The sequence below is a fragment of the Strix aluco genome, chromosome 3, assembly GCF_031877795.1.
Source record: "Strix aluco isolate bStrAlu1 chromosome 3, bStrAlu1.hap1, whole genome shotgun sequence".
Lineage (NCBI taxonomy): Eukaryota > Metazoa > Chordata > Aves > Strigiformes > Strigidae > Strix > Strix aluco.
Genome location: NC_133933.1, coordinates 102,140,307 through 102,161,009, shown reverse-complemented (window position 1 = coordinate 102,161,009; position 20,703 = coordinate 102,140,307). Strand labels below are relative to the sequence as shown.

General features: G+C 34.2%; 1 protein-coding gene across 1 annotated transcript in view; it reads right to left on the bottom strand.

Moving 5' to 3' along the window:
• EYS (eyes shut homolog) overlaps nt 1-18,127 on the bottom strand; it is a 1,110,009-nt gene extending 1,091,882 nt beyond the window's left edge. The window contains exon 1 of the mRNA XM_074819828.1: nt 18,030-18,127. Within this exon, the coding sequence (XP_074675929.1) occupies nt 18,030-18,096 (67 nt within the window). The 5' untranslated portion in view covers nt 18,097-18,127. The remainder of the gene's footprint in view (nt 1-18,029) is intronic.
• Between the last annotated feature and the right edge of the window lie 2,576 nt (nt 18,128-20,703).

The following is a 20,703-nucleotide window of genomic DNA, read 5'->3' as shown; positions in this document are numbered from 1 at the left end:
AATACTCACATACTGATCAAGAAACAGTCCAGCACCAAAGCAGCTATAGATGCTTAATAATTAGTAAGATTTCTGAAGCTAAGTCTGAAAGCAATGAAAGATGCTAATGAAAGCAAATATCCTGTATAAAAGCTTGCTCACTGTTAATTAGATCCCAGATATACAAGGGACTATACTCAGCTTTATCAGCAAATTAAAAGCTCCAAGACTGTTTATTTCTATGTTCTCTGCTATTGTGTGAGCAGTATTTCCTATTTTTAAATTCTTTATATGCAAAATAAACACCTGAAATCTATACTATGTAATAAAGAGAAACCCATACTCTAATATGAACCTTGTATTAAAAGCTAGAAGCACAGTATTCAACTGAAAGCTATCTAGTTCATTGGGAAATACGTAATATGATACTGAGGAACATCCAGAAGGTCATGTACAGGAAAATATCTGACAAACAGTTCAAACATCCCTGTGGAAGGTTTGCATGCTGAAAGCTAGCCTGAAATGACTTGACATAGTTTCAAAACAGATAAGCACTAGTCAAGCAGATTCTCCAAATTATGTAGTCAGAAAAAATAAAGTACACATGACACCTTTCGGTGAGCACATTTGAAAACAAGTTGGGGCTTCTTAATCTTGAAAGGCATTCAGAAGAGGATTACCCAGTAAGAATTTGGAAATCTTACAAATTTTCTTTTCTAAATGCTTACAGATACTTCCACTGGAAAATAAAGACTTCCCTTTAAAGTTCATGTTAAAAAACCTCAAAAAACTTTGACTTTTTGTTTCAGTTTGATGGGAAATAAAAAGGTCACTTCTGGAAATAAGAGATCATTTCATTCCAGCATTCCAGACAATGAGAAATTACTGAGTTCCCATTCAGAAATGTTATGTTGGTTCACTTCAGGCAGAATTAACAAAATGATCTCTCTCTACCTATCTTTCACTTAACAGATTGATGGAAAGGGTTAAGGTACTATGAAGTGGAAAGAACTTGATAAAGTAGAAGACGTTCAAAGGTGTTCTTACAAGCTGATTATCATTAAATAAAGATAATAATGATGACTGTTTCTGTTTTCATTCAAAATTTTCTATTGAATGATATTAAATATGGCTTTATTATACTCTGTCCTATACTGCTTAGAACTTCCATACTTCATCAGCTGATCAGACTTTACTTGAAAAAGGTTCTAAGTAAAGGGAAAATTCCCTTTTCTGATTACTGTTTGTGTTACCATTATCTTTTAAATGCAGCTCAAACAAAAGATACTGAAGTAGGAACAAAGGTAAGGACAAAGATAAAGTGTTCTGTAGACTTTTAAGGGTATTTATGTTTCAAAAAAAAAAAAAAAAAATTGGCTGCTAAACTTCCACAGAATTCAACTGATTTTATCCAGATTCAGATTTTGGTATAAACATTTCAGCTATGGTGGATTCACCACCTTGCTATGGACACCCAGTACATCAGCCTATTTAACTATCACATTCAGTCTTTCTCAATACAAGAATAAGGACATTTCCTTATGTGGACAAGGAGAGCTTCATACATTTCCACTGCCCTAGTTAAATTACCATGTTATCTTCCTCTCATTTCAGCATGTAATTTGCAAAGGAAAACTACATTCAGATTATAAGACATGCATTGTCAGTGATCATGTAATGTTGGTATGTAGTTATTTTAGTTGAAAACTATTACTAAATATTTCAGCTATGTATCTAATATGGACAAAAACTATGTTATGAAGAGAAAGTAAAAACAAAAATTAAACTAATTCAAATGTGCTAGTTCAAATTTGTAGTCAAATAGCACAGTGATTTATCACATGAATCCATAGATATATATACAGACAGAAAGGATTGTATATCTTCCTTGAAGTACTCTCTGCCAGTTTTTTTTAAGTTCCGCCCTATATATTTCACTACAATGAAAACATACTGAATTTTAATTTTGGCTATCATCAATACTTTATGACATACTATCATAACTTAAGTGTTTACACATTTATGTTATAATTTTTTTTGCTATATATCCCTACATTTACATGCATATGTAAAACCCTAAATAGTTACCTAAGTTACTTATAACCTTTTCACTAATCTCCATTGATATTCTATATTTGTACTTTCTACTGTTCTTGATACAAATGACATTAAGAAAAAAATATTTTAATGTTTTGTCATGTTTCTTCTGCTTTCTATTCTTTTCTGGTATTGCTTTAGTAAGCATCACATAGGGTTAGACTATCTGTGATGGTCCGATGAAATCAGTTAATGTCTCAAACATCCAATAAAGAACTTTGGTAAAGGAGACGGTCTCTGCGGGCACGTCAGGGTTGTCCAAGCAAAGGCAGGAAGACACAGCAAGGGGAGGGCGTCCTGCAGAGGTGGGACCACACTTTTCTGAGGCTGAACTTCCCTATCTTGAGCAACTCAGTAAAGAGCAAATAGACAAGTTTTCATGACACATGTGCCAAGAAGAAAGGTCAGACAATGGTCATACTTGCTGAGAGGGGGTAGTAACTTCCCAATGATCCCCAAGCCAACCAACCCATTTCCAGAAGAATCTGAAGATACAAACTATGCATGCACCAAAGCAAGGAGAATTTGAGAAGCCTAATGAGTCCAAGTGCCCACCTGGAGAAGGGGCAAGGAATTATAAAAGGACACAAGTCAAAGCCCCCAGTGGCTGTGCCCCTCTGGAACTGGAGCCCTAGGCTGGCTGGACCAACGGTGGAACTAGGACTGGTGAAATCTTCCTTTTTGTTTTTCTCTCTCCCTTCCTGCCTCTCTCACTCTCTTTTTCTCTCTTTCCTTTTTTCTCTCATTCTGTATCCCTGCGTACAAGGCAAGGATAGTTGAGGTATGTTTACGGCTTGTTGGGGCATGTCTGATGCTTTTCTGGGTATGTTATAAAATCTGCTGCTTGTCGGCACATGTTGTAAAGTTTGTGGTTTGTTTTACCACTTGTTGCAGAGGTTGCAAGGCTTACTGACAAAGTTTCATGTCAGTATCTGTTGTGAACATAAAAGTTGAGTTTTGTGAATTGAAGAATCCTTGGTGCTGTTTCACATTAATCCTGACCTGAGAATCAGCAAATCTGAATTGTCATCCCAAGAAATTGGGATGTGACACTATTTAAACCACCAAAAAAAGTCTGAAGTCTGCAGAGCTGTGAAAGTTTTACATATTCCTCTGTACTCAATGGGTCATGAAAATTTTGGTGTCCTGCCTTCTTGACAAAGATTAACAGTAACAGAAGATGGCTTGGCATGAATCCATTTTGTGACAAAAATTGCCATGAGAATACAAAATAGCTCAATATTAATCCATTCTCATGAAAATGATGGTAATGAAAATGAGAAATGGCATCAGCTAAATCCATTTTCATTACTCTGTTATGATTGCAATCTTGTAGCTCTCATATAGTGTGCTGAGTGAAGAGATCTTAATTTTAGCCACATTTTTAATGCCTTTGATGAGCATCTCCTTACCATTATACACCATTTCATTCCATACTTTGAATTCTTGTTTTCAAAAGCTTTTAGATCAGTTACAGTTATCTAAACTTGAAAGCATATTTATTAATGGTCCTTAAAAATGATCCATAGAAAGCAAAGCCATGGAGCTCTGAAGAAACTGTCATGACAAGACCTGATCAGTGAAAATGCAGAACCCCCTATGCTTGTAATAAAGTTATGTGAAAATGCAGAAGCAGAGCATAAAACTGTAAGTGCTCAGATCAAACTCATTTTTCTTTTAAAAAATAGTCTTTAAAAATATTCTACTGAAATGAAATGTGGGTTTCGGATTCCAAGTGCTTTAAGATAAGTCAAATTTCTAATTTTATTTACATGGAATTATTTCTGTATTTTTTTTCTGACTAAGCATAGAAATATTTTCTCATTACTGTAATATTTAACTTTGCTTGATGTGGATTAGGAAGAAACAAGTCAATATACAACACTGCTAAAAATAAATTTATTGTTAAATTTGTGTGTGTTAACACAGAGCAATTTAAAATATATGTGGCTTAGTATCCAGAAAGATCACTCAAAAGAAATCTCCAAAGAATCACATCCTTATTTTAACTATACTACATATTAACTCTAGTTTTTTCACCACCTCAGCTCCTACAGTGAGATTGCTTTGGCTGTATGAATACTTTTAGTCAAACTTATGTCAGCATTTGGTTTTCAGAATGTAATTACAATAATCATGTAATTATTATTTGTAAAAGAACAATTCTAGCAAAACCTAATTATCAATATGTGTGTATGCTCCACTCTTTCACATACTTACACTTAACATATTTTTATCTCTACACTTCCAAACTTGCATTTTTGCAAAGCTTAAACAACTCCCTATGCTTTGATTTCTCAACCACCACAGAACCTGATGCCTTGAAAATAAGATTGATCATACTCTAGGAATACTCCATCAGACTTTCAACATAAAAACTGACTAACCTAACAGATGCACAGCTAATCTGAGTATTCCAGCAGGAACTTCCACATTCCTATCTTTGGCTTTTTGCATGGGCTTCCTTTGTGACCATGATCTCTAAGAATTCCCCTTCTGCCTACTGTCATAATAAGATTACTGCAGGACAATCTCTGTAAATGATAAATGCAGGATTTTCAAATTCTTTCTCTGACATTTTTTAGAGGAGACAAAGTGCCTGACTATCAAATTACCTGAGCAAATAAAAGTCTTGTTTGTGGTTATGGCTAAATTACAATGAATGCCATCCAAATACAGGGTATAGAACTATGATACTCTCTTTTCACAGTTCCCACCACAACATCAAGAAATTTGGTGACCATAAGCTCTTGATAAAGTGGTAACAAGAACTTCCTGACATGCTAGTGTCTCACAAGCCTTTCTTAGACCAGGAGACACAAAGATGAGGCAGCTCTATTGCAACCTATCTATTGCACTTACAGCAGTTGGCCAGCAGCTTCCTTCTCTACAGCCTGTTCACCACAAACTGACCAACATAAAAATTGACTTAAAAAGTAGGACAGTACAGGTCAGCCAAAGACCCATGTTGTAGGTTTTCCATCATACATTAACCTCATAAAAACACACACACCACCTTAAAGCTTTAGAACAAAATTTATTCCAGGAGAAGGATATTTACTTGGGCAGTTTCAGTCTGGATCCATCAGCTCTTCTTAATGTCTATTTCCCTTTTTACAAAGAATACTGTATGCAAATTATATTCTTAAAAGGTATCAACAGTATAATTTGTTGCATTATACATCCATGTTTTTTCATGTGTCTGTATTTATCTTTTTTTTTTTTTATGATCATTTTTGTGAGTTATAGATCAATGTATCACTCAGATTTTTTTATTAGTCTGAGTGCTGTTTGCTTTCTCCTGCAGTTGGAAGCAGTGGTACATTTGTATCAAAACAATATATGGAAAACCAGGAGAAACACAGAACTCAACCTAATTTCACATAATTTATTGGCTATACAATTCTTCAGAGTTCTCATGACAAAGAATTTAATGAGAGTAAAACCTCGCTCATTAATCTACTAATCTCTGAAATATATAATAAGGGTAAAAAATCTTAGAAATATTAACATAGTGCAATTTTGAATTAATCTTACAGTCTTGCCTTGTCCCATATGCCTTATCCTACAATGCCAAATCTGCCTTTGCTCCTGGAATCCTAATAACATTCAGAACTGACCTATTATCTTCAAAGCATAGTCACCATTACTCCTCTTTTTCTCCCCACTACATTTTTGGAGTTTTAAAGTAAAAGAAAGCAGATAAAGTATATTGATTCAGAATGGTATTAAGCAACACTTCTGCTGAGTGCTTTATATCATCTGAGCAATTATCTATTTTTTAAAAGAAATTCGCTCCATCTTCACTTGAAAAGTAGTTTACACGTTCAATTGCAGTGACTGTATCAGGCAGGACTAAAATTCTACATAGATTATATAAAGCCCATTTCAAACTTTTATTCAAAAAGGCCCTTGAAATATTAGCTAAGTTGGCTTTTGTCTCTCTTTTCTTACCCATGGAGTCTTTGTGCCATGTCTAGCTATCTATCTGCTTAATGATGTCAGGATGCTGCCTCATAGGAGCTAGCTGATACAGTTCTCCTAATGAACAAAACGATCTCTCCAGGCAGTGACATCAGACACTGTCTTCAAGGTGATCCAGGCTCTTATGAAGAGTTAGTGTTATAAAATTACACATATAGTTTCTTGAAAGTCATATCTAGGGCAGTCTTTGAAGAGAGCTATGCCAGTGTAGACAGCAGGGAATCACAGCACTCAAATCTCAGCATAGTTAAAATAGAACTACTTGAACCAAGCAAAAGCTGAGTGGTCTGGACCATCTGAAAATTGGTCCTGAACACCCAGATTCTCTGAACTTCTTTGTGTAGGTTCAATGATTTTTCTAAGGACAGATGTTATATTAAGTTGTAGTGCCCTTCACAAGGTTACTGTGTCAACTACTTGACAAAGTATCATTCTTCTATGTTCACTGTGCATTTTAACACTCAGCTAGTAGCCAGGAGACATGATGGCTCCTGTCTAAAGTATTCACCAGGGAACATTCAGGTTTACAAGTGCTGTGATGATATGATTGGAAGAGAAAATTAGAAATAGATAAATAACTAAATGTAAGGCATTAAGTAATAGATGGACTGAGTTTTGATACTTCCAAAACCAAAAAAACCCCAAATCATATATATATATATATATAAAAATTCCAGAAAACCTAGAAACTGGATTAACTTTAATTCAGGAGCACAAATTCTCTTAATAATAATAAGGGAAATAGCATTCTGTATAGAATATGAAAAGCAAGGTACTATGTTTCACTGAAATGGAACTACAAAGTAGACTTTTTACCTCTCACAGCATTCTTCCTTAACAGATATTAAAAAATAATTTCTGTATCAGACATTTATTTTGACAATTGGGGAATTAATCTGCACATGTGTGCATGTGATTAATGCTTTCTGATGTAATGAGCTCTTTGTATTGTTTTCCTGTGCTCTGGTCATCCATGTTTTCTTAGATCACTGATTTTTCTATTAGGAAGAGAGGAACTGCTAGCTTTGTATCTGACTCTGAATCAGACTGAATAAGCTTTGCCTCAGTGGAACAATGAAGCAGGTACAACACAGGCAAAGCCACTGGTCTGCAGGAAAGAGGAAGGAGTAGCTGTGTGTTTATATTAAACACCTGTAAAAAGGCACATGTCAAAAATACAAGAACAGAGGAAAAAGGACTTGCTGCTTTTTGAGCAAAAGCAATACTTTTCATTGTCACTCTTGCTGAAAGTGATGGAAATTGGTCACAGGTTTAAAAAAAAAGAGATTGCTCAAAGAGAGACCGAGGAGTTACGTTTCTGTTCATCTGGAATTCTGAAACAGTGTAAACATTTCTGGATGCCAAGGAAACTGAGGCGATAGTGATCTACACATATACTTGACCATTTTGGTAGATCTGTAAGTTTCTTGAATTGTTTATGAGTTTATATATATATAGCTTTATTTCAGAAAGTCCTCTGCAAAAATCTGTCTACATAATACTGTTGCAATATATCCTTCCTGAAAGGTTAAAGAAATATTCCACAGTAACAAGAAGAATGGCAACGCATGCGTCTTTGCTACAGCACAACTTGGGTAATTATTTAACTTGGGGATATTGTAGATCACTGTTTCAGAGTCTGCTGCCACTGGTAAAAACTATGCTTTCTGTCTGTTTAACAACTTCTGAAAACACTGTTCATAAAAATGGCATGCAAATGATGTCTGGTTTCACTTGTGACAATATCTCAGAGATCGTTAGTTTCTCTCTGTCCTGGTTTTTGTTACTGAATCTCACAATTGCTTTAACTTTTGCTGCAGTTGTGTTAGAAACAAAACAGACCTTCTGATAGCAAAAAGTAGCATTATTTTGCAGCTTCTAATACTATATCGTGTCTAAAGTAGTCTCTGTATAAGAATATGGCTTGTGCAAGTATACAAAATGATTGCCGTCCTGTTGATGAGCCAGATATAAACAGTTTACACCTTGAGCTCAAGTGCTACTGTTCTTAGAGGGCCAGAAGCACACATATCCTCTTTGAATGAGTTTCATAAAAAGATGTACACAACAACAAAAAGCAGATTTCATAAAAGCAAGAAGACATAAAATGAAGACTACACCAAGTGGCATGATGTGGGGGTAGTACTAACACCTCTAATTCAGTGTGTCGAATTTGCATCTGATATAGGAATGGACTGCCATTGACATATTTTTTCAACTTTTGTGTCAACATTAGATACTGGTAGTAACATACCATATAAATATGCAATTAAAACACATTGTAAAAAGGACTTTCTATGCAAAAAAAATCCGATCAAAGATAAGTATGTAATTCAGTGTCCTGACTTGATTACAAGACTTGCTTGTGTCTTTGTTATTAATAATATACATTTTGTGTGCAATTCTCGTATCACACTGTGTCTGACTTAATGTGTGAGGCACTTTAGTATGGCATGATTGTTTTGTTACTTCAGGCAGCCGTCCAGCTGTGGGCCAGCACTTGGTCAAACTGATTTGTTCTTGGCAGGAAGCTAAGAACACATAATGGTTTCAATTGTACATTATGACTTTGGGGGGTTGTGGTGGGAAATAGCCAAAAATGTTATCTCAACCCTTTCAACAGTGGACAGTTTGGTCTGCTAATCAGTCACAACCTCTGCTCTTAGAAAGGGATGGATTCATGGCAGTTTTCAGAAAATGTTGTTAAGTTTACAGTGATAGTCTCTTATACTGCATAACTACTCTGGTCAATTACATACTGATTCTCATTCTTATGACAATAATTGTAATGAGAAAAGGAAATTGTACCACATGAATTTTTCTTGTGATAAAGATTATTGCAAGGATTTGACAGGGTACAAAATTAAACCCACTCTCTTAATAATCCTGAAATTGTCATCTGCTGTCCCCTTCAAATGCCATAAGGGAGGTGACTGCTTGGACATTATCAGCCACAAAAATAGAAAGCAGATCTGTGCTTCCTTCAACACAGTGAATCATCATGCAGAGATTGTATTGAAAGTGATAAAGGCTGCTACTTATGCAAATTAATAAACAGGCAAGAAATCAAGTCTTTTAATTTAGCTAAACAAGAAGGGGAGTAGGGATGAAAAGCAGAGCTTGGCCAAATTGACATATTTGACAAAACTCCTCTTTTTTCATGTTGAGATGAAAATTTGTGCACTAGATCAAAAGGATAGATGCTCAGTCCATCCTGCCAGTCTCATTTTTTTAAAAGCTTTCCTTTTTCCAACATGTTGTTTTTCACTCTCTTCTCTCACTTGTTATTAAGGATGCTACTTGTGCTATGTTACAAAGTAAGCCTGAAGATAATTTTTATTTTAATTAGATGTTTTGGCAATTAGGGTAATAGACAACAATATTTCCTTGAAATAAAAAGAAGGAAAATATTAAATTATTACAGTGACTAACATTATGTCAATAACATACCATAGTCTTTTGTCAACCTGGAAGATAAAAGTTCTGCAATTTAGAGAAATTAATTGGCATATCAAGCATCCTTTATGTTGTAGTCATGGGCTTTTAGGCTGTGTAATATTGGTCAATGAGCATTACCGTTAACTAGTTTACTCATATTGCTGTACTGGCTATTTAGGATGCATTAACACCAATGGGCTAAATTTAAAAAACTTGCTGACGGTGGTTCACAACTGAGTTAGGCTGATATTAGCTTGAAATAAAGCAATTGAAATGCGGAACAGAAGAACATGACAAAATACACCATTACTTATATGATCATCCAAATATTGCTTCAAAAATTGAAGCTGAAAATCCTTTTTTTTCTTGTTTAGACAAATGCGCATCCCACAGGACTAAGGAAAGCTAGACTAATTCACCATTACATCCTAACCTTTGTGTAAGCAGCACGTAGGTTCTTCATCTTTACACACACCTAATGGTTTTTAAAAACAGTTCATAATATTTCAGCTAAGATAATCTAAAAATCAATATATTCAAGACTGTGAGATGTTGGTATGTTGCACTTGTGGTTATAGAAGGGGAGATAACATTTAAGAGCAAATGAAGAAGATAGAGTGTTATTGCATTTTGTTTACTTTAAGGCTGTTAGCACAAATGAAGTGCGATAAGCACCTCAGTGTTTCAGGGTGCAGTTCCAGAAGCATCAGTTGTCTCTTAGGATAAAAAGTAATATTACCATCTATTTTAAAAACGAGAACAATTCAAGACTGTGACAAGGTCATAACGTTCTGATAATTTTCCCCTTTATGTTATAAATCACCGTTTAATTTTCACTACATAGATCCAGCCTGTAGAGATGCAAAATCTGACAATGAATGAAAATAAATTATTTCCTAGGTGACAAGTGGGAAAACTATGGACACATTGTAACAGAAAGTGTAGTCATCCATGTAGTTGTACAATGATAAGGACATACACTTTTTAATGATGAAATGTCCTAAAGGTGTCTTTCTTATATGTACACTAGTATAAATTATTGTGCTTTCAGCAATGCATCATTTATCTCTAAAAGAACAAACATGTACTGTAAAGCAACAGGGACAGAAAAGAAATTCTGATCAATAACATTACATACGAGCTACTGTATGATATGCAAAATGTCAGGAAACTGTCCAATTAGGTTTTTACCTAAAGTGAACATAGGGTAATGCTGCTCACCACAGAGAGAACAATGAGAAGAGCTGTCTCTGTCATGAAAATCTACCTTTTCACTGAGTTTAACCCCCCTCCCACAGACAACAAATAATAAATTGAGATTAGTCTGATAAATATAGAGGGCATTATAGAAGCCAAAGGTGATGTCCTCATGCAATGACAAGGGACATTTCTTTTAGAATAAATATTTTTCTGGGAAGTTTTGTCCTCACAATTTGCAAAGATGTGCAGGCACCTGACTCCTACAGATTTCATAACCTTTCCCAAAGGTGCTGTATTACACAGAACAAAACTGAACAGCAAAGGATGAGATGCCAAAAGAAGAAAATTGCAAAGGTGTGGTAATATATGTACTCTTCCTAGTTTTCATTTCTCTCTTTTTTTTACTGTTTTCCTAAACCTTTATCCCTATGGACAAAACTGCAACAAATACAGGGTGAGAGTAATGTACTAAGTAAGGGCAAATATGTGACTTCAGCTGCCTGTAGCTGTTACCTAGTCACAAGTTCATGGCAGTGGGGTGAACAAGCTCAAGAAGGGGGAAGCAGGGGAACAACTAATAGGCTCCAGAATGTCTCCCTGCAGCTCTGGAAATAGAATTTCACCAAAAAACCCCAAAGAAACATAGATTAAACAGAAGGACATGCTACTCAGTAAAAAGACTGCTCAGCTCTTGATTTTGGTTTTCAAAACACTTTTTTTTTTCAAACACACAGTAGTGCATAAAGAAATGGAAAAATGCAGGGCTAAATCTATAGCTAAAGGAGAAGCTGTGCTACACAGTGTTTTCATTTGGATCAGGAATGTGTGTTTTAAGTGAATAACCTGATTGTCCCCACTTACAGTGCTTCAGATCATTTTACATAGCACATGAATAAGATTCCTTTCAAATGAAATTAAACCAGAACATGCACTCCTGATGTGTAACTAATAAATCCAACTGCTAACAGGCATTCAAGTCCCTAGGTAGAAACCAGAGTTAATCCAAAATAAAGATCCTGAAATGTGTAATGTGGATACTAAGCCTTCTGCACGAATGGTCTTGCTGTCAAGATCCACTCCAGCTGGGCCATGCTACTTGCTGTGTTGGACTGAAGCTTGCTGGCCAATGCTACCAGAGACACAAAGAGGCAGAATGCCTGGGATTTTGTACACCATGCCCAGTACTCTTCAAAATTTCCTTTGACAAACTGCTGTGTTGCAATCTGAGAAATAAATATTCACTGTAACCACATATGTTTCCCATTTAAGAGATATGAGGAAGACCAGACCGAATTTGGGTGTCTATGTTCAGAGCTCTACTTCAGACAAGCTCTATCAGTGGCACTTCTCCCATGAATCCTTTTTGTGCCTGAGCAGTACTTTTAAAGTATGAACCAGATTTTGTTATTTTAACTTTGAATTGTTATCAGTGTACACTGAAAATGGCCTTATCTGGGGGACTCACTATGGGCTAAAATAATACTCTCATATTAAAATAAGACTCCAAATATATAAAAATTCAGAAGATACTAACAATTACATAGATTCTTTCCCTTTTTACCCACAGAAATAATTTTTCTTCTATGTGTGAACATCTTTTCAGAGAAACAGATATTCCTATCTTATCTCCTACACATTATTAGCCCTTACATTTCACTATGTACTTACATTTGACAAAGTCATGCTTTGTAGAAAAGATCCAGTCTTGTGGTGGATATCAGGTAGTGGAAACTCCATTGCTTCCATTTTTTTTTTTCCCCCAGTTTCCATCTTGTAACTTTAGTTTCTGTATACCAGTTTCTATGTTATGCTTACATTATTTGAAAAACATTTCACAAATACGAAACGTCCCTGTTAAGATACTTTAAGGCAACCCTTCAGTCTTTCATTTGAAAAGTTACATTCTTGAATTCTATCACAAGCAGTTATGCTCAACAATCTATTAAATATTTTTGCAATTCTCAGCTCCCTTTCCAATTTTCAGCATAGAAGATAATACATCACTGCTTACATACTTGCATCATATGGAAGAGCATAATCATCCTTTTAGTCTGTTTTCTTTAATTTATTGTTAATTATGGAGTTGATCTGCTTCTATTTAAATTCCACATCAGAAAGGATTTTTTTGAATAAACCTTTTTGCTTTAGAAACCTTGGCTCTTGAAATTTCCCAATTTTTATATGACAGTTATATGATGATCACTTCTATTTATTTTGACATATTGTGAACCAATCAAAAACACTTTCAAAGTTAAGACTGTGAAAAAAAATCACAATGAAAGATATAGCATTTTGATAATACTAACATTGATGTCATGTTTACACTTCTGTTCGGTATTATATGGCAGTACAATTTTCCACATCATAGACATATAGGTATCAACACTGATTTCACTGACAGTCTGCAAAAATAAAATTACTTAGAGATTTAAACATTTCACAAGTATTGTATTAATAAATATTTAAAATTCCGTGGTAACATATGTAGTTAAATAAGACTGGAGGAACATTAGGCTTTTAGTTTAATAGCTTAACATAACCGCGTAAGGAGTGGAGAAATCAGTTTGGATAGATTAAAAGAAAATAAATCACTGACCATTTCTTTGGTTTTGTTCATTGATATGAATGGAAAAAAATCTTTTGTTTTTCTCCCCAAGACAAAATGCAAATTGTGCCCATCTTAAGACTGAATATATAATTTCTATTTCAAGAGTTGCAAGGTAGATGCTATTTCACGAAGCTAGCATTTAGGAAGAAAAATAACCTTTTAGCCTAAGTAGCTCAGTATTTTCTAAATGTTCTCCACCCTTGGAAAGTTCATTAAATACCAGGAGTTGAGGTTTTTCTCAGTATCTCATTAAAGCTAACCCAAATTGTATAAAATACATAACAATTCAGTGAGCAAACAGAGAAAAGTATAATTATATAAATTACAGGCTAAGGCCCTCCCCAGGAAAATGCAAGTATCTTAAACCTTGTAAGAAGAAGGAGGCTCTCATGGAAATCCATGTTAATCTCTTGACTATAGAGGAAGATAAACAGCTGCACAGTTTCAAAATTACTACCTATCCTGGAAGGACTTAACTGGTTTGTGACGTTAAAATCTTCCAGGCACTTTAAATTCCCTCTTCCCATGAAGGGTAAGCTACATAACTCTCATTTCCCACTTGGTTTCTTTCCTTTTTTTTATATAACACCCAAGAAGGGAAAGACACGTGTGTAACTCATTCCTTTACCTAGGAAATTTTAATGCATATACCCCATCAATGACCTATCTATATGCTGTTAGTCACACAAGAAGCATCACTCAATCTGTGAAGCAACCGGTGTTCAACAATTATAGGTCCTTGAAGATAAAAAGAGAACAAAGTCTATGAGCACCTAATGAAAAAAAGAGGCCAGAGAGTGCAACCTTGCAACTACTTATGTGAGCAGCTTTACCCAACCACTGCTTTCACGCTGCATAGCATATTTACCCTACTTAAGTTTTGTAGTATTGATGTGTAAAACAATGGAACCTACTATCTTCCAAAGGAAGATTTCCAAAGAAACACATTATCTGGGAGCCATACAAAATTAGAAAAGCTAGTAAAAAATTGGGGGATCAGAAGGGACCTACAGACACAGCAGCTGTTTGACAATGTAAAGTATGCCAGAATCTTTTACAGCTTTCATCAATGAATAGGGTTTATAGAAAAAATGAATCTTTGTGTCTTTCGATTTAATAAATAGTTATTATGATTTATAATTGCGGCAATAATTGGACTGATCCAGAAATTCAATATTCAAGATATATTTATAGCTAATAACAGCTTCTTCATCATGTACCTTGGAAATCTTTATTAACCTTAAATATCTTTCAAACTTTAGTATGAAATTTACGTTATATACATTTTGGGATGAAGGTGACTTTTACTACAACTCTTGTCCAAGGCATGCTTAGCAATATACTCCTGGTCATCAGCCATTTGAATGACAAATTATGGTCTAATCTGGCATTCCATTTGCACAGGCAGTTTTTCAGTAAATTTGACATTGATCATCTGTCCGTTTGATTTGTTAACTTTATAAATTTATTTTTTTTTTTTACAAAATGACTAAAGGCTCGCAGGTTAGTATAGAAAATGCTGTTATTCTGTATTTTATTTCATCATAAGCATCATTTCCAGAGAAATGGTTTTGATTGGTGAAACCAATAACGTTATTTTTCTTTCTCTATCAACTCTCAATAGCTAAATGAGCCTAAGGAATTTGGGGGTCAAATGTTACTAATTTGACTGGCACAAGAGAAGGGATACTAAACTGACAGAATGGGAAGATAGTAACAAAATGCATCAGTATAGACATGAAATCATCACGTTGCTGCATCTAGCACAGTCAGTTCCTGTCAGCATGTGCACTCTATAATAAATCTTATTTTCTTATAAGTCTTCTCTCTATCTACCAAATGTTTATGAAAAAAACAATAATCAGAAACCACAAATCAAGACAATGTATGACACCAGAAAGAAAATCAACTCTCCCAAATGGTCTTGGGAACACAAATTGTCTAGGTTTATGTTGGCCAAATATGATATTATTTAATTTTTAACATTCATTATATAGCATTTTTACAGTGGGGGGAGTCTTTTTAAAAAAAGATAAATATTTAAACCTACATATTTTTTCCCTATTCATGTAAAAGCTCACTGATAGTATTTGGGAATGTGTATAAAGAATGAGACATGGAGGAAAACATGGATGAACCTGTGTGCAAATATCCACACACTTTCTGCAATGTAAGTGCATACAAGAAGTAAAAAATTGATCCCAAATTTGGCAAATATGTTAGTGATTTGTTAAAATTTGCTCACAATTATTTTAAGCTGCATTACCTGTTTATAATCTAAAGTAAAAAATTACTAAATAGTTAATATTATTATGAATACCAATGCGACAGGGAAAATTAAGATGCAGATAAACTCCCTTCTTTAGTTCTCCAGGCCAAGCAGTTCACTAAGGACTAAACAAATTCTGCCTCCATTTAGTCTTAAATACTCATCTGTGTTCCCATGAGCAAAATTGTTTCTCCAGAAACACTTTTCTGGACAGGATTGGTTGCTTTTTGTTTACAGCAAAATGATCCAAGGTCTGGCTAGGCACTTATAAAGCTCTAGTAATTGTATTATCAAAATATCTCAAAATGTTATTATCAAAACATTGATTACTCTATTGAAACATCACTAGTGCAGTAGAAAACTGCCAACTCCATTTTGAAGAAACAGTTGATTAAGAAACTTACTGAAAATCAGTAAAAGTGTGGCCTGAGTTCTAAGTTAGTTCTGCTTAGCGTGGTGGGTCCAGAGTGCTGCCCTGCACTGTGAGGACACACAGGAGTCTTTACTAGGTTGAGATACTTAGCTCTGTGTGCCATTTGCAATGACCCATGTGTGGTCCAGATGTGTGGGGTTTTTTCTACTCTCCCATTACTCTCTTCATATCATTGCAAAAGAGCGATCTGTGCCAAAAGTCTGACAAGTGTAGATGTTTTGCATTCCCTGTTCATCCTCAGATCAGTTCAATGCTGCTGCTAACATAATACTGTGTAGTAAAGGGTATGCTGACTTCCTGCTCCCTTTCCTGGAAAATGTACTAACTAGATACCTCAAATGCACAAACTTCTCTGGTGAGTTTATTTAACTCCTCTTGACAGATGTATAAAAAACAAGTGACATTTTTGTTATACAATGTTATTAACCTACAATACCACCATGTATAAAGAAGGTGCATGTGTCTTCCTATGTTTAAAACATTTCAGATATGTTAAAAAGATATTCTACCTATGTAACATATTTTCAGTAAATATTTACATGCCTTTCACATGATTATCCGATCTCTCTCATATCACACCATTTCTTAGCAAAGGCCAGCTACCACTGATGTTTCTTGGAAATGCCCTTGGACAATGACTATCATTGTCCTGGTTACTTCAGAAAAGAGGTTTAACACTTAATTAGATGAACATTGTATTTTAATGAAATTGTGTAAAGACTTCTTACTAATTAACACAATTATTTAGCAAATTACTTAAAAATGAAACATGAAATTATAGTTATAATTTAAATAACTTTTACAGTCATATAAAGATCAGTATAATGCATAATTGTATGATTTTAGTACAAAGCAAATATATCTAGAAGTCATCACTGGAGATGCCTCACAAAAAGGCAAAAATACTGATTCTGTGAGAGTTCTTGATACTTGCTACAGTATCTTTTCCTCTTAGTGATGTCCCATCCCATTAAAAAATAACAAAATATATTCTCATAAATGTGTAAACAAAAATGCTTATTATATCAAAGCGTTACTTTTTTCCTCCCAATCTCCAGAAGCATAAAGGCACAATCTCTTGGTTTAATTAATTAATAAAGCCATAGTCACAACTGCTTTATTCAACCTATACCATAGTTTTCATGATTCACATAGAAAAGTTTTGTACACCAAGAAATTGCAGTAGTTCAGGCTTATTTACAAAGGTGTTTTTAAAAACGTATCAACTACATTTTTTATAAATATTGCTTCCAAAAAATGGATACTATATCTAAGTAAAATTCCTTAAAAACATCATGCATATTATAAATTGCAACAACAAAATAAGATCATAAAAATATAATGAGAAAGAATGGATAATTACTAAAATAAAACTCAGAACTCCACTGATCTGGGAGCTCTCCATGCTAGCTAGGTAGACTTTCTACTAGCTTTAGGAAAATTTAGCTGTCTTAGAAATGAAATAAATTATGTTTTCTGTGAACAGAGGAAAGCTCTTATTTAGAATATGCTAGTAAGTACACTCAGTCTCTAAATCACATTCAGAAGCATTTTGCGTTTTTTCTTCATGAAAATCGTATGTGAGTTCTGGTCATAGTTTTTAATTATTATTATATATTTTGAATTAAATACAGTGGTCTGTTCTGTGAACAATAACTCTTAAACCAGGTGTACTCTATGTAACTTGCATATCGCTTGCTACTGGAGAGGGATAACAGTGTGAAGACGGTAATATCGAAACTAACTTCAAACACCTTGGAAATATGTTCATTCTGTCAAATTTATAATCAAATGAAAGTAAAACTTTTCAAGATTTGCTATCTTAAATAAGCACTAAAGATCCTGTAACCTATTATGAACAAATTAAACTCATAAGCGCATGCGTAGGCCTACATATAGCCCAGACTTTATCTTTCTAATCTGGTGATGAATACAGCAGGCCACCATCTGGTGTGCATCTACATCAACAACGAAAATACAGCCATATAATTTAATAATCACAAACTTTAACTGCTACTTACCACTTTGTTCCAGATACAGAAGGTCTGAGATTAAATCTGTGAAAAAAAACCCATAGAAAAACAGCATAAGGTTAACTGTTTTAGTTCGGATTTCAGAGGCAGACAGTCAAGCAGGGAGAGCTTTTCTGTTGCTACGGAAACCTGACGCTGAGGATTTAATGACAGCATCAGATGGTATTGTACTGGAGATTGTCTGCTTGAGGGACTAGACAGAAATCCTTCTGATAAGAAATAAGAATGAATTCCAAATATTTTCAATTTGCTTTACCAGAAATATCCTTTCATTGCCTCAAATGTATTACTTTGATAATAAATACAAAGAATTTTTATTAATATTAGAAAAATATATACCAGTGAAACATAATCTGTCTGGAAGCTCTCTAGCCACGTAACTAATCTTCCTAAAACCTTTACTCAATATGTAAAGTTTATAAAATTAGTACTGTATTTCAAGTTTTTAGTCCGTAGAAAATATATTTTGCTTCCTCAAAGCATTTGTCTTTAAACTGACAGCTTATAAAAATGAAGACTTTTTAAGATATTATGTTTAAGTTCATTAATTATTGTTAGAAAGGGATCCAAAGAGGAAAAATTTCCAGGAAATTCCAGATTTATAGAGGCCTGGAACTATTCAAATTCAGAGATTTATTTCATACTCAGTCATTCATTTAGATTTGTAGGAGTTTTTTGTGATATGAAGTTTGAAATACTATTATAATTAAAAAATATTATTTCTGAACACAGTCTGCATGAACTGCAAAGTATCACCTGTCAGAATGTAGGCTGATACATGTCTTTGACAGTTCAAAATTTTCTTTAATAAAATATTTTTCTACTTCACAAATCATTCAGTTTCATTCCCCTCTGCTGATTAGTTGATTGTTATCAGATGAATAAATATTGTAACAATAGATTCTGAAAACAAAAAACATGATTCAAATATCAAATACATCTCACTTTTTGTTAGTGCATCTGAGCTCCAGGATATTAGTTAATTGGAAAGTTTATATAAACACAAAGAAATCATATTTAATATTTGATTGAGAGTCTTTCATTCCAAGGTATTTTACAAACATGTGTCCCAACCCACTACATAATTCTGGGAAGCCTGTTGACTGTATTGACAAAAGAAACTGCTTTCCTTCAAGAATGAGGCCACTGCAACCTTACTCTCCAAATAGAGCAGAAAGGTCTGCCATTACAAACGTCTAAACCAAACATCACACAAGAGCAACTGATCTATCTGCCTTTGAAGGTTAAATATTGATTCAGTCCTACAGGGATTTAAGTCTGGATCTACAGGATACTTACGTGTTTTAAACCTGAAGATAACACCATCAACAGACCTCACAATTACCATCAAAGGGAATTTTTGATTATGTCAATGGTAGGTCCAAGCAATACCTCTATCCACTGTCCTTAAAAAAAAAAAAAAAAAAAAAAGGTAAAAAAGAAAAAAAAAAAGCAAGCACTAGGAGAAGCTTGCTTAGGGAAATCTCATGAATTTCTGTATAATATTTGCTCTTTGGGTCTTAATACTGGAAAAATTATTTATTGTTGATCCATGGTCAAACTAAAACTCCATGAAAAAATGGTTCAGGCTGAACCGATTTTTTTTTTCCCTATTGATTTTTGAGTAAGAGTTAGAAGGTTCAAGATAAAGAATAAGGTTATCTTCAAAACCAACAGTAACAAAATCAAAATAATATTAAGATTAATTTGGAGTCATTATAGGTAATCCTGGGTTAAACACTCTGATCCCTTTTGAATTAAACATTTCAAAACTATCTTCAAAAAAATTTAGGTTTACTTTCAAATTAAGAATGTTTTGAATGAAAAAGACTTATGTCTGAATAGTCAAAATGTGTTAACATTTCACTTTTTAAAAAATTCCCTGATATTTTAGCCCAAGCTGCTCACTAACTTCAATCTGAATTTCTTGTTCTAGACAACTGCTCCACAATTATTCTTCAGGCTAATGTAATATTTGTCAAAACCAATAAATAACCCACACCGTATATGCTGTTCAATAGCTTTGAAAACCTCCTTGAGGGAACATTTTCAGAACGTACCGCTACAGAATATAATACTAAAAAATATACAGTAGTTGAATAGAAAGTACTGCATGTAGATTCACTTTTCTCAGAGGTAGAAAGAAGAGCCTTGAAGACATTCCAACAGTGGTTTTTAGGAAAACATAAGGGAATATTATTCTGAAGTTTTTTGAATTAGGGGAAATTATTTATGGAGACTACCCAGCAAAATAAATTAAAAATATTTGAACATGACAACAATTAAGACTATGTTAATATCTAAATAAAATAATTTTAGAGTCATTTCTTCAAAAATGTAAATCTGTTTTTTGAAATCTCTTTCAGTCCATCATGTGCAAAACACAAATCACACAGAGGCTGAAAATAGTTTAGATGAATTTGTGTTTTGAATCGTTGTGACCTATGCTATCTTTTTTTTTTTCCTCCATCTGATTTTCAGAGTGCATGTGTTATAAAAAGTGTTAAGAATGACTATCATCTCTGAAAAGACAGGGAGAACTCACTCCTTCTGGGAAGCAACTGGGCATGCTTAGAGAAAGTCCCAGGGGCCACAGGGGTGGAGGTCTGAATTTTATGCAGAAAATGACAAACTGCTGAGAAGCCTGTGAAGCACACAGGCC